This window comes from Sarcophilus harrisii, chromosome 1, assembly GCF_902635505.1.
Source record: "Sarcophilus harrisii chromosome 1, mSarHar1.11, whole genome shotgun sequence".
Lineage (NCBI taxonomy): Eukaryota > Metazoa > Chordata > Mammalia > Dasyuromorphia > Dasyuridae > Sarcophilus > Sarcophilus harrisii.
Genome location: NC_045426.1, coordinates 333,740,050 through 333,755,802, shown reverse-complemented (window position 1 = coordinate 333,755,802; position 15,753 = coordinate 333,740,050). Strand labels below are relative to the sequence as shown.

The 15,753-nt window shown below is 39.2% G+C and overlaps 1 protein-coding gene across 2 annotated transcripts in view; it reads right to left on the bottom strand.

Annotated features, from left to right (window-relative positions):
- PRKCB (protein kinase C beta) overlaps window positions 1-15,007 on the bottom strand; it is a 634,931-nt gene extending 619,924 nt beyond the window's left edge. The window contains exons 1-2 of one of the 2 annotated variants that reach the window (XM_031945586.1): window positions 14,540-15,007; window positions 13,838-13,869 (exon numbers count right to left, since the gene is read on the bottom strand). In XM_031945586.1, coding sequence (XP_031801446.1) covers window positions 13,838-13,869; window positions 14,540-14,958 — 451 coding nt within the window. In that variant the 5' untranslated portion in view covers window positions 14,959-15,007. The remainder of the gene's footprint in view (window positions 1-13,837; window positions 13,870-14,539) is intronic. The other variant, XM_031945585.1, reaches the window with a different exon arrangement.
- Between the last annotated feature and the right edge of the window lie 746 nt (window positions 15,008-15,753).

Here is a 15,753-nt window from a genome sequence, read left to right as displayed (position 1 = left end):
CAAAAAAAGGTTAAGAATTCCTACCGTAGGTATTCTAAATCTCTTTAAATTGAGACATCTTATGATTTGAAATACTTGCTAATTAATAGCTGAAATCAGTAGAAAGTAACTGTGAACAAAGAACACTAAATACTAACTCCTTACCTTTAAACTATGCAAAAGAAAAAAATAACATCTAAAAAGGAGATGCTATCTCTTTAATTATGCAATGCTCCTAAAGATGCAAATAGAGATATATTTATTGCTAGAATCACAAAAATAATATAGCAACCATCCAAAAATAGATCAATCAACAGTAAGACTGACATGAATATCCAAATGTCTTCTTTTTAAGCTAAGACAACAGCTTCAAAGACATTTCATTAATGAAAGCAAATTTTTGTAAAACCATTTCTTCAATGTCCAATTCCAGTACTTTGACCTTAACTGCTATTTCACTCAGTCATCAAGTCCTATTCAATCTCTCTCTCATATCCATCTCTCGCTCTCCATTCCCAAAACCATCACAATCATAGATAGATTAACATAAGAGCCTTCAGGAGGACATCTTTTCTTCCTCCTGCCTTCAATTCATCCTGCACACCACCCATCTTCCCATTATAGAGTGTCCCAAAAGTCATGACGCAATCTTAAATTATTGAGGGGATCTCAGTGGCTATCTAATCCAATCAATGCCTTAACATGAATACTTTCTATGATACATCTGACAAGCTCTAATATAACCTTTGTTTGAAAAGTAATGCATGACCTTTTGAGATAGGCCATTTAACTTTTGCAAAACTTTGTTAGGAAATAGCAGCCCAAAAGACCTAATTATTTCCTGAGATCACAAAGCTAACGCTAACGGTAGGACAGCTCAGACTAGGACCTTGATATTATTCCTCATATTCCTCAGCCTTGAATGTCAGATTATTCACAATTTGGTTCAAATCTATTTTTCCAGTCTTAGTTTCAATCACCACCTTATGCAAACTTGCCCAACTTGCTCATTGTTTGGGTTTTGATAGTTCAGAGTAAGTATAAACTGCAATTGTTTCTTTTTGGCCAGAAACTCTAAGGGTCTTTCCTTCCCTGAAAAAATTCTTTTGTAAAGACAAAGTAGGCCATCTTTTCCATCAATTCTTACCTAGCCTTTTAACTACTGAATGAATGCTGCCTCAGACAAACTGAAACCCAGGAAAGATTTTAGCTTGAAAAGGTCAAGGTCTTCGTCTGCAAGTTGGCCCATCTCCAGGTCTCCTGATTTATGTCTTGCTACAGGAATCTAGAGGAGACAGCGGGGTTGATGACTTTACATAGCCCTACATCACATATAAATCCAACTCACTTGCAAGTCAAGACATCACCCTTCTGAAGTCACTGGTTCTCTTAAAAATGAAGGACCAAAAATAATAATTGTTGGGAAATGTTAAGCCTAAATTTGCCACTTTGCAACTTCTATCTATTACTTTAAAACAATGATATGGAAATGCATTTCACTTGCCTGCTCTAAAACATTCTATGGGTCTCTGTGGTCTTCAGGATAAAAGCATAGATTTATAGCACTGTAGAACTGGGAAAGATCTTAAAGATCAACGCTTTGAACTCCATCAGTGTACAAATGAAGAAGACAAAAGGCCTAATTATTTCCCAAGGTCACAAAGTCAAGAGGACAGATGAGATGATGACCTAATCCATACTCTTCAGTCTCAAATGTCACACTATCCACAATTTTTCCCACAACTATCTTTCCATTCTTAGTTCCCAGAACTCCCCTAGGCAAACTTCAGCCCCTCTTAAAGTCACTGTGTTGACAAAATCCCCAAGACTCTGATACCTTCCCCCTTTTTAAAGAATCACAAGATGTCAGTTAGAAGGGACCATTTGTTGCAACTCCTTATGATCCCATTTGGGTTTTCTTGACAAATGTACTAGAGTGGTTTGACATTTCCTTTTCTAGTTCATTTTACAGATGAGGAAACTGAGGCAAACGGGGTTAAGTGACTTGGTTAGAGTTACACAGCTAATGAGTGTCTGAAGCCATATTTTAAACTCAGGTCTTCCTGACTCCAGGCTCACCACTCTAGCTACTACCTAGCTGCCCAGAAGGGCCTTTAGAGGCCAAATAATCCAAGCTGTACCTCAACAAGAATCCTCTCTACAGTATTATTGGCAACTGGTCATCTATCCTTTGGCTGTTTTCCTCTAGTGACATGACACTAAGTATCTAAGTAAGAGACAGAGAGACAGAAATAGAGACAGACAGACACTGAGAGACACACAAAGAGAAAGACAGAGACAGGAAGACAAAGAGATAGAGACAGAGAGGCACAGAGAGATACAGAGAGAGATAGAGACAGAAATTAAATGAGCCACTCCCAGTTCTGAACATGCCCAATAAAAGAGAAAGATTGCTGAATAGTTGGTCTTTTGTACCCTCTTCTCTATCTCTGAAACAATATTACCCAATCAGCCAAGTATTAGTTTCCTCACATCTAAAATGAAGTAATCATCCCTACTCTATCTCCTTCATGGGGTTGCTATTTTGATAAAACAAGAAAATATATATGAAGAATTGAATTAAGACATTGTTCTTCCCATACATCTCTGACTAATGCCTCTATTTCTTTCACATGCTTCTCTGCCCCCTCTTCCTCCCTAAGTGAGAGTATACACTTAGGTTTTGTCATGGACATTTCTCTTTTCTAACCCTGTATTCTATATCTTGACAATCTCATCTGCTCCCATCACTTCAGTCATCATTTCTATGTAAATTATTCCCAAATCTCCATCTCTAACTTCAACTTCATTCTTGAGCTCCAGTTCCACAATTCCAATTGCTTATTATACTTCTTTTTTATGTCTGGTCTACTGAAACCTCAAACCTCAAAATAAATTAAATACCTCTCTTCCTAAAATCTGAATCTTCTCAAATCTTAAATATTTCTGTTGATAACATCAATGTTCTTGTAAAATCCCAGGCATTGAGACTTTGGTCACTCTTAACTCCTCCATCTTCAACCTTCCCAAATCCAATCAAAATAGTCATTTTGTCTTCTCAATTCTACAAAAATTTTCTCATAATTATACATACATACATATATACATATATATATATATATATATATATATATATCCTCTTTTACAATGATGCCATTATAGTACAGAATCCCATCATCCCATCATCCCTTGAACCAATATAAGACTTTTCTATCTGGTCACCATATTTTCAATCTCTCTCTAAGTCATCTATCATATTATTGCCAAAGTAATTTAATACACAGAGTCTCATCATGCCATTATATCATCAAAACTATTAAGTATGTTCCTAATGACAACCAAATTGTTTTATTAGCTTGTTTTTAGCTAATTAGCCTGGCATGCAAGGTCCTTTATAATCCAGGTCTCCAAAAGAGAAAAAAAAAGAAACAAGCTAAAGATCTAAATAGAATTTTAGAAACATTATATATGATAACTCTTTGGCTATTATTAAATGGAAAAAGAAATGAATATACATATTCTCAACTACATTTGCACCTTTATAAAAATCATGAACTAAAACATTTAAAATTTCATAAACAAATGCAGAAAAGTAGAAATTATTAAACAAAATCTGGCTCCTACCACTGATTCCTTATTTCGTACTATTCCTCATATCAAACTATTCTCCAACCAGAATGGCCTAGCAATTCCCAGGGCTTTTTCCTGCCTTTTTTCATCTTAGTGTATATTGTCCCCTATGACAAGAATGGTATCTCCCAGTTTACCACTTCACCCTGTTTAAATTTCCCTTCCTTTAAAGTTCAGCTCAGGTGCAAACTCTTTCACAAAGCCTTTCCTAGTCACTTCAGCTAAAAATTATCTTTTCTACCTTTGAAAAATCAACTTCATGAAGAGACAGCATAAAGCAATGGTAACAGAACTGAATTTGCTGCCAAATCTCTACTCTACCACTTAACACCTATTTTGACCTCAGTTTTAACATCACGAGGGGTTTGCATTCGATGATGTCTAAGATCCCTTCCAGCTATAAACTGATGATCTCATGACCCAATGCACTTAATCATTTCCTAACTTTTATTATGGCTATTTGTGTATATGCAGCAGGGACAATTCAACTTTGTTTCCTTGAGATCATTTTGTTTAAAAAAAAAAAGTTAAAATTAACTTCTTTTTAACTTTTTTAACTTTCACAAAATGATTCTAGTTTTCTTTCAAAACCAAGCAGAATGATTCTAATTCTTCTTCTACATGACAGCTCTAGGCAGCTAAGTGGTGTAGTACACTAAGCTCTGAAGTAAATGTGGCCTCAAACACTAGCTCTGTGATCCTTGGCAAGTCAGTTAACCTCTTTATGCCTCAGTTTCCTCAACATATAGAAGGTAATAAAAGTAGCCGCCTCCCTGAGTTGTAAGGAATAAATATTGGAAAGCTCTGAGCATACTACCTACACATAGTAAGCACTTAAAAACTATTCATTTCTTTTCCTTCACTACTTCCATGTAGTAATCTTATCTCCCCATAGCATTCTTTTATCTCCCTCGTTCTTTCAATTATTCCTTATATAGCATGGTCTTCAGTCCTTTATCAATCTGGTTGCTTTCCATAAGTATAATTCAAAAAATTACAGAAACATGTTGAAGAAGGAACATCAGACATTGTGTTCCAACTTGCACTTGAACAGTAACCTCTCCTACCAAAAACCCAACAAGCAGTCATCCTGATTTCCCTTGAAAATCTTTAGAAATGTTTAACTCACTAACACCTTTGGAAGATCTTTGTCATGGAAACCTGAAATTTGCTTACACCTATTGCTCTGGAGTCAGTCCTCTGGGGTCATGCAGAACAAACTCAATTCCTTTTTCTTTTTTTTTTTATTATAATAACTTTTTATTGACAGAACCCATGCCAGGATAAATTTTTACAACATTATCCCTTGCACTCACTTCTGTTCCGATTTTTCCCCTCTCTCCCTCTACCCCTCCCCTAGATGGCAAGCAGTCCTATATATGTTGTCAATTCCTTTTTTGATATAATAGCCAAATACTAGGTGTATGACTCTAGGCATGTCAGCTAACTTTTGTTTGCCTCAATTTTCTCAATTGTATGATAGGGATGATAATAATACCTACTAGGATTATTATAAGGAATGACAAATGAAATGACATTTGTAGTGCTTAGCAAGATCCTGGTATATAGTAAGTGCTTAATAAATGCTTGTTTCTCACCTTCCTTCCTGCCTTCCTTAGTGCCAGTACCTATCATAGTGCATTGCATAAATTTAGTTTTTGTTGAATTAAATTAAATAAATTATCTCAGCGGTAGAATGATTATTAGAATATTTGACTGTTCAGATTAGAATATTTAAAAGGAAAGGAAGCCTGGAATCAATTAGTCTAAAACCTTTATTATACAGAGGAGGAAATAGATTCAGAAGAGCAGAGACTTGTGAAAGCTTACAGTTTGCTAGTTGTGGAATTAGGATTAAAACTCATCTCCATGGTACTCAATAACCCAGGGATCTTTCTCCTCCATTGCAGCCAATATTTGCCAAATGAATGGATGCCTGTCTAAGAGCTTTGGTGCTATCTCATTACAGAAGTGTAACTGAAAGAAAGCCAAGACAAAGGCTCATGGGTAAAATTCAGACTTTCCAACTTGAAAAGTCCCTGGGGAAGGAGGCAAGCTAATTTCCCCTGGGTCAGCACTTCCCCTAGACTGAGCATCTCCTTTGCAAGGCTGCCTGTCCCGCTAACCTCATGCAACTTAAGTGCTTTATCACTGTTACTCTGGGAGTGAACACTTAGGATATAAAACAGCTTAATGAGAGGGGTTGATAGCAACATGAAAACAATGTGTTCTTCATCCTCCTCTAGCTCAGCAGAACAACATTACCCATCTGGCAAGAGGAAGAATGGGAAAGTGAGAATCAAATTGGGAGGGTGCGATGACTTATTTAAAAAAAATTGCAATAATAAACTTCAAAAAGAAATTATATTGCTTTATTCCCGCCCTGGGCTGAGCCTCTTTTTTCCCACTGTAAAAAAAATATCTTCCAAGTCCCCAAACAGTATCAAATAAACACAACTGATTTCTCACAATCATCCTTCACTTTAGATGGTATGCTTTAAAATTGTAAAGCTAACTTAATTATTCCTTCCAACAGCCCTTTAAAGTAGACAGCTTAGTGAGTTTCATGCCCATTTCACTGTTAAGAAAACTGAATCTTCTCCTTCCCCTTCTCCCTCACCCCCCAAAAGTTAAATATTTATAATTTAGTTACTTGGAAGTTGAAATGCATTTTTCCCATAAAAATCAATGTTATATTTCCTTATTGTTCAGTCATTTTTCAGTTATGTCTGATTGTTCATGACCTATTTGAAATTTTCTTGGCAAAGATGCTGGAGTAGTTTGACATTTTGTTTTCCAGCTCATTTTACAAAGGATGAATTGAAGCAAACAGAGTTGAGTGACTTGCCCAGGATCACACAGCTTATAAGTGAGGCCAGATTTGAACTTGGGAAGATCAGTTTGCCTGACTCCAGGCCTGATGCTCTAACCACTGCGCCACCTAGCTGTCCCAAAGATTTCTAGCCAGTTCCATAAAATTTAATCAATAGAAGAGTAACACCTTCTGATCTCCTTTAAATATAGTATTTCCATCCCACCTTAAATGATCAGGTCTTTTAAACCTTAGAAAAAAATTAAATTCCGTCTTGTAAAGTACATTTCTAGCAAAGACCATCCAACTCCACCCACCTTCTTTTAAGAGGGACCCATAATGTCTAAGGACTAGTCAGGTAAGATTTATGTAGGTGATTCCCAATGCTGGTTTCCTGTTAATGATGGCATAAGATTTTACAAGTTTCAAAGCACCTTCATCTGTAGAGAGGCAGCCTCACAGTCAGAAAGACCTCAATACTCTTATTTTCATCAACTAGATGACCACACACAAAGTATGTCATTCCTCCAAGCCTCAGTTTCCTTATCTGTAAAATAGAAACTTATTTCAAAAGTTGTTATAAGACTCATATGAAATAACCTGCATAAAGTATCTGGTCTTTTTTTACTGGCAAGTTGGAACTCTCCAAGTCCTGAGTAAAATATCACTTTCTGCAGGAAGCCTTGTCAATCCTCCTCCTCTGTGGATAACCTCCAAATTATTATTCGATATCATATTTGTACATAATTACCTGCATGTTGTTTTCCCCATTCAACTGTGCTTCTCAAGAGCAGGAGCTGTCTTTTGCCTCTTTGTATAAAACAATAATTCTAATAGCTAACATTTATATAGCACTTATGTACTGGGAACTATGCTAAGACTATACAAATTTTATTCCACTTAATCCTCACAACCTTGAGAGGAAGGTATCATTACAAACCTCATTTTATAGATGAGGAAACTGAGGTAAACAGAGATTAAGCACTTGTCAAGGGTCATATAGCTAGTAAGTGTCTGAGGCCGGATTTAAACTCAGTGTTCCTGAGTTTAATTATTGTGCCACCAAGCTGAGCCAACTTTTAACAGTGCCTGAAACATAGAAATATAGTAGGTGCTTAATAAATGCTTGTTGACTGAGAAACTGATTGATCTTAAAATATTATATAAATACTAATCATACTATATAATTACTATACACTCAAATACTCTATAAATATTATTATGATAAATGTTATATATAATAAAAACAAATCATATTACATATATATTACATACAAACACATACAACCCATATAACTTCATTTAACCTCACAATAACCCTGTGAGGGAAGTGATAAATTTAGTATTATGCAGAGTTTACAAATCAAGAAATGAATACCCAATATAATTTCGCTCAGTGTCACCCAGTTCATAAGTGGAAGAACTGGGATTCAAACCCAGTTCTTTTTGACCCTTAAGTTCAGGGTTCCTTCCTCTAAGTCACATGAGTAAAGTTGAAACTGAAAGGGAGTTCAGAAATTGTCTAATCTAACCCCTTGAGTTCACAGATGAGGAAACTAAAATAGCATCTTCACTTCTCTTAAGGAAGAGTGAAAATATTTCAAAACAAAATTAAATTCACTTGAATCTTATGCAAAGATAATACAGAGGCACACAGTTTCTTTGGCAGGAAAAAAAAGGGGTGTGGGGAATCAGAGAAAGAAATTATAACATCATTGGGAATCAGATCATACATTTTTCATCTAAAATCTGAACATAACAACTTCCATTTAAAATTGTATTTGGCAATGGGCTATTTTGGAATGCTAGACAACAGATTTTAAGTTACAGTCAATGACAATTACTTGTAACCAAAGAAGGTTTCAAGGAGGATATCTAGATCCCAAAGATATATTTGATATATTATATAGGTATACATATTTCTCAAATACCTCCCAAGAACTTATCAACAAGAATAATTGAAAATACACAATTTTATTTTAAAATAATAATAATTTAACTCTTCCCTAGAATAGATTCTTTTCCACTTTACACATCCAAATTATGAACTTTTTGAATATGATTCTGGGAAGTACCTTATATATCACTGGTACTTGGAATATATTATTCTTCCTAAAGTCAGTATTTTGGAATTAGTCTACAATAACCCCTAGATTCCATAATGTCCATAGATCTAATCTAATATCCATAGATCCCATAGAGATCACATTTTCTATATTTACTTAGTAAGGTATTATGTTGCAGAGAGAGATATCTTCAGACTTACATTACCATGAAACCAAAAATAAGACTCTTCATCAACTGCCACTAATAAAGCAACTCCCCTCAGACAATCCCATCATAGGAATTTCCATTGATTTTTGCCATTAGACTCTGAAAGGGTCACCTTTATGATCTTGAACAAGTCACTCAACCTCCATTTCTTCATCATTCATGAGAATATAGAGTTGGACTAAAGATGTTCTAACCTCTTATTCAGCTTTGAAATTTTGCAAAAAACTGAACTTCTATGGAATCACAAAGTAGGAAGGGGGCTTAGAACTAAAATGAATGAATAGAATCAGAGCTGGCAGGAACATCAAGGACAATATAACCCAACCTTCTAATTTGGCAGATGAATACACTGTGACTAAGTCACTTTTTCATTTGCGCCAATAAACTGGTTAATGACATGCAGTTACTAATAGTTAATGAACCTTCTTCACTTATCTGTGGGCTATATAAATATCTCTGTGCCTAATAAGTAAAGTTTGAGAAGAGGAACATGACTGAGAACAGTGCAGTTGTAAAGAAATAGTTAAAAGAACTGGGTCTTTATTCTGGGATAAAGAAGGTATGATAACTCTTCACAAGTTGAAAGGCTATCTTGAGCACAAAAGTATAGTTTATTCTATAGAGTTTCAGAGGACAGAACTAGGCTTAATTGGTAGAAGGTATAAGAAAACTGATTTGAAGATAGGAAAGAACTTCTAACAATTACATCAATGCAGTGAATTGCTTCATGAGACAAAAAGCTGCCTATCATTGGCATTTCTTTGAATATCTCTCAAATATCTCTGTTTTAGGGTAGCTATGTGGTACGAAAAATGGAGTGTTAGGCTTGGAGTCAGGAAGACTCACATTTGTGAGCTTAAACCCAGCTTTGTGGGCATTTACTAGCTGTATGATCCTAGGCGAGTCATTTAACAGTGTTTGCCTCAGTTTCCTCATAATTAAATAAGCTGGAGAAGGAAATTGAAAACCACACGAGTATCTTTGCCAAGAAAACCAAAAGAGAACACAAGGAATTGGACATGACTGAAAAACAACTAACAAAGGGAGGGAGGGAGGAAGGGAGGGAGGGAGAAAGGGAAAAAGGGAGGGAGGGAGGAAAATTGTTAAGAAGGGAGAATTGGAGAAAAAAAAAAGGTATGAAATATTGCATACCTTGTTAGACTCAGTTGATAGCTTGATTAATTTTGTTGAACTGCTTTTTTTTCCCCTTTTATTTTTTGTTACAAAGGATGGTTATAATAAGGGAAAGAAATTGGAGGTTAAAGGAGTAATATATTTAGAAACAAAGGTGATGTTTAAACAGAAGACAGGCAATAAAAAGTTTTGTAGTGTTATATTCTTGAATTGGGAAGTTGAACTAGGAGTAATTTGTAAAGTCCTTCTATATCTAAAATGATGTGATTCACAGAAACTGGAAGAACTATAGCAATGGGCAAGGGCAGGGGTGGTTCCATGTGATAAATCATCAAAAGTAGTATCTCCATCTAATAATTTTTGGTGTCCTCTATTCCTACAGCCAAGTACTCCTTCCTTCTCCTGGTGCCCATTCAAAAGATCCCAATTCCTGGGCCCGTCTTTTCTGACCCTATCCATCCAGTCTATGTGTCATTCTAACGAGCTTAAACCAAAAAAATCATATTGGGAAGGAGGAAGAGATGGCAAAATGTAGCCCGATCTCAGGGACCATAAATCACATCTTTCTAAAACCTGAATTCATGGGTTTCACTATTCAATCTCATTGTACCAAATTTATAAGCTACCTACCTACATTACTAGTCCTGCCCAGTTCTCATCAACATCACAACAATGTTATGGAAAGACTGAGAAGGGTTAGGGCTTGAGAATTTGCAAATTTTATTGAGAACCTGAAAAAAAAAGTTTTTCTTGTTGTTGTTCAATCATATCTCATTCTTCGTGACCCCATCTGAAGTTTTCTCAGGAAAGATGGTGGAGTAGTTTGCCATTTCCTTCTCCAGCTCATTTTACAATGAGGAAACTGAGGCAAACAAGATTTATGGAACTTGCCCAAGATCATATAGCTTGTAAGTGACAGAAGTCAGATTTGAACCCAGGTATTCTTAGACCCCCAGCCCTGGCACTCAATCCACTGTTTCACCTAGTTACACAGTGTTATTTGTCATTAATAAAATAAACCACATTCTTAAATTTCCAGCAAAAAAAATGCCTATTTGTAGAGGAGATGAATTTCAATACTTATCCAAATGATTTTTTCTATCCATTGCAGATGTAAATTCATCTGGAAACCTTGGCAAAACTAGACCATATCTTATGACTTTTGATGACTTCTCTGATTTTTAATAATAGGTAACAAAGTACTAGGCAGTATCCCACAGTGCAATAAGACTTGGTATTGGAATCAGAAACCTGTAAATTCAATACCTAACCAATACTTCCTAGATGTGTGATTATAGGTAAGTCACATATCTACAACTCGGTTCCTATTCCTCTTCTATGAAAAGAAAAAAGAAAAGAAAAGAGAAGAGAAGAGAAAGAAATTATTTTATTGGGCTGTTATGAAGAATGTATTTTGTAATCCCAAAGTGTTATGTAAATGTGAGCTAAGCTGCTGTTAACCTAATATGTGGATCAAGGATTTAGCAATGAAAAAGTTGACCTACAAATTATGAAATTTTAAGGGATCTTCAGTAGCATGAAAGATAGCTCTAAAACAGAGATTGAAAATAACTAGCATTTTTACATTCCATTTATTTGATCTTCAAAGCAATGCTATGAGGCACATACTACTATCATCCCCATTCAGAGATGAGGAAACTGAGGCAGAAAGGGTAAGTGATTTGAGCAGTGTCACATAATAAGAAAGTCATGCAATATTTAAATTATTCTAAGAGTATTAGCCTTTAAAAATGTAGCGAGGTTATTTTCTGGAAAGGCTGAAAGAACAGCTGTTAAAAAAGTAAAAAAAAAAAAAAATGAGTCTATGACCAGCTTAATGCCCACTAAAATGAAATCAGCCCTCTTCCTTTGCAATGTACTCACACTCTTCAACTATTAAACCCAAAGTTGGGTAGCTCTGGCCAGTATTTAAATGCAAATTTGCTCATGAACAAAGGTGTCATTGATCCCCAGTTAACCTTGTAGAAATATTTAGCTGTTGCAATTTTATTTATACTTAACCTGGGATTATTTTTTCTGTTGAAGGTTCAGGAAAGAAAAGAATGAAAAACAAAACAACAATAATAACAAAAACCCTTCAAATTAGCTTATAAGAATAAGTGAAATCACAGGTTGTCAAAGAAAAATTACAATCACACTCATTTAGGATCCTGTTAACTCTGGGCATGAAGAAGCAGGGCAGTGAATCAAGTAGCAGACTGGACTGAGTGAGAAAGACATTTGGGTTCAAATCCCATCTTTTACATTTGTTAGCTGTATGACCATGGGTAAACCATTTCAATATCTCTGAGCCTCAATTTCCTCATCTGTAAAATTGAAGTAATAATATCTATACTTCTCTGGATTGTAATTCTCAAATGAGATTGGGGAGAAGGGAACAAATATTTATTAAGTTAAGGACCTACTATGTGCCAAACACACTATAAAGTGCTTTACACATATTAGTTTATGTGATCTTCAAAACAACCATTCAAGATGGGTGCTACTATCCCAAAGAAATTGAGGCAGAAGGAGGGTGACTTGGTAAGTCACAAGTGTCACAAAATGAGTTAATTGTCTGAAATCAGATTTGAAGTCAGGTGTTCCTGACTGTAGAACAAGGATTCTGTTCAACATTTATATGATGCTTTAAAGTTTGAAAAGAGCTTTATAAGTCTTAATGTTATTAATACAGGAGGAAGAAAGTGCACTAAACTTGAAGGCCGGAGATTCTAATCCCAGTTCTGCTGGGCAAGTCATTCACTTTTCTAAACCTCTGTTTCTTTTTGTAAAGAAAAAAGGAAAGAGGGATTGGACAAATTACCTTCACCAAGATCCCTTCTACTTCCAAGTGCTGTGATTCTATGATTAAATGACCTCTAAGATCTCACAAAGTTTCAACAATATGATTCTGATAGTGTCAGGAGCAACCTTAATTACCTCTCAATTCTAAAATTCTAAAAAATTCTAAAAAAAAAAAATAAACATTTTAATTAAATAGTAAACACTGAAATAAGGGAAACAACTTGGACAAACTCGAAGGATTTAATGAGTTATGGATCACTAACCTCATCAGATATGTAGAATTGGGAAATGACATAGCTGTGTTTTTGTTGTGAACACAGTTGAAGAAAATCAATGTCTGACTTTAATTACCACCTGTAGCCCTAATACCTTCTCAGAAAAGTTTCAGAAAGGTATTGGATTCTTTTATACTCTAAAAAGAGTTGATTATTTCTGGGACCCCGATCTTGGGTTCACAGATGTGTCCAAAAAATATAGGCAGCGATGAAGTACAACAAGAAGCATATTTGGAATAGGAGAAGAAAAAAAGACTTATGTGTAACTTGAACGTTCATGTCAAGGCTGATAACCGAAATCTTTCTGTAGTCTTTTTTTGTTCTTTTTTTGCTTAGAGGAGGGAGATTAGCAATGTGCTTAGAACTAAAACAGGACCTTGATGACACTCCAACCCAAATTAATTGTCCAGATACTTCGGAGAAAGATTCACAGGAGGAGGAAGGGCGGGAGGAGGTGGGGCGGGAAGTAGAAGAAACCACCTTCTCTGGGCATTTAATGACATCCCTCTTTGCCCCCCAGAGGCTTGAAGATGGAATTAACTGTGTAACAGGAAGTTCAGTGTGAGCTCCATCGCATCAGCCAGCCAGCCCCCACCTAGGTGGGTGGCCCAAGAGCTGGGGCAGTCTAAGCTTCCTGCCTTGTGTCACCCTGGGGGTTAAAGAATCGTTTCCTTCTCTCCCCAGGGCCTTCCTCCAGTAGCTAAGGACTCTACTCTTAAGAGTCCTACGGGGACGTTCCCCTAACTAAAACTCTGGGCTTCTAATCACCCACTTACAGGTCCCAAACTTTATATGGACCGGCTCTAGGCTTGGCCACACACGCGCTCACACCCACCCACACTCAGGCCTGCTTCCACAGACCGCAGGCAGGCATTTGTTCGCACACACCAAGCATCTATGCAGGGGAGAGTCCTCAGGTAACACCTACCTTGACACTGAAATCCCTGTTTTCCGAATCCCCTGCAAAAGGAGACGGAACACCCGTTAGTTACCCTGTGTGTCTCTCCCTCCCACCTGCCTCGGGGGTCCGGGTGGAGCTGGGTGCGCTCGGCACGTTCCCGCCCCGGGGGGCCTGCGGACAGCTTGGACCCCGCGCCCCGCCCCTCTCCCCCTAGAAGTGGAGCCGCAAAGTTATTGGTCGGTCTCAGGGCTGCGGGGGAAATGAACTAGTGGCTCCAAGGGGGCTCCCACGGCGGCCCCAGGATGCGGAGTCAGTGCGCGCTTGCCAACCCGGGAGATCGTGAAGGCGGGCTTAGGGCTCCGGGTCCCCACCGCCCCGGCTGGGGAAAGGGCGGGGGGGTCTTGTAGCAACAGGGGACAGCGCCGGGGAGAAGCGGCAGGGGATGAGCTGCAACAGAGGCGTCCGTCCTCCGAGTGGGACTGACTGGGAGGGGGACTTGAGATGCCCAGAGGACGGCAGGTTCTGGGGCCAGGATTCTGCTGCAGCGGTGGCCGAGGAGGAGGGCGGAGGTTGCGCCAGCCTCCGGGGGGTGGCGGGGAGCGGGAATGAGACGGGGCGGGAAGTAAGAGGGGGGCCAGAGGCGAGTGCACCCCAGGGCGGGTGGGGAGTGGGAAACCCGAGTCCCCCCGGGCGGAGGGAGCGGGGGGCGCCGCGCGCGCGCGCGCTCACCAGATGAAGTCGGTGCAGTGGCTGCAGAAGGTGGGCTGCTTGAAGAAGCGAGCGGTGAATTTGTGGTTCTTCACCTCGTGGACGTTCTTCTGCCGGAGGGCCCCTTTGCGGGCGAAGCGGACCGTGTTCTCCTCGCCTTCGCTCGGCGGCGGCCCCGCAGCCGGGTCAGCCATCTTGCGCGCAAGGAAGAGCGGAGAGGTACCAGGGGCTGGGAATGAGGAGACGGCAGCTGCCGGGCCGCGCGGTCTTCCTTCCCTCGCCGTGCGGTTTGTCGCCCCGCCGCCGCCGCCTAGCCTAGCGGAGCTCCGAGCTGTCACTGCCCCCAGCTGCCGTCGCTCCTCCAGCTGCGCTCTGCACCGCTGTCCACAGCTGCGGGGGCGGGAGGCGGAGACCGCAGGGGACCGCCCCTTCATTTGCATTACTCTTCCAGGCCACACCCATCACGGGCTTTTCATTTACATATTCGCACTCCCTCTGCGGTTTCAGACCTCCCCAACCCCCCACCCCTCAGCTCGCGCATCCGCAGCGTGGCCGGAGCTGCCCCTGCTCCCCAGCTCCGGTTTTGCATAACTGAGCCCGGCTGGACTGCTCTGCCCGCCTCTTATTTACATTAGGGCCAGCCAAAGTCGTACCCCGAGCAGCTTCTCCTTTTCAAGGCTGGGTTATCACTGCAGCTGCAGAGGGTAGAATCCCAGCTCCTCCAGAGACCCCGATAGCACCATCACCGTCCCCATTGCTCTGGGATGCAGCTCCATTCCGCATTCAGTGGTCTCCCCATTCATTCACACGGTCCTTCCACCGTGATTCAGTGGAAGAAAAAAGGGGGTCTTAAATTGGAACGAGAACCAAATTTGGAAATCTGCCTGAAAAATCGCGGGCTTAATGACAGTCACCTCCCGTCTTTCTCCGTCCTGACTGCCCTTCTCTGCAGCCTCCGCTGCAGCCCCCTCCCCTTTCCATCATCTATCTTAGAGTGTCATCTTGACAGTAAGGGACATAGACTCAGTGAAGAGATGCCCATCTCCTTGTAACTGCCATTCATAAAGTCTTCTTGACGCACCTTCTGCTTTCCAGTTTCTGCAGAGATGGTGATGTCTGCATATGTGACAGGGAAGACTGAACAAAATCAGAAATGTCGGTGTTAGAAAAAAAAAAAAACTCTGCCTCTAAGGTCAAATAGAACATCTAAGGTTTAAAAGAAAATTTCAGCACTT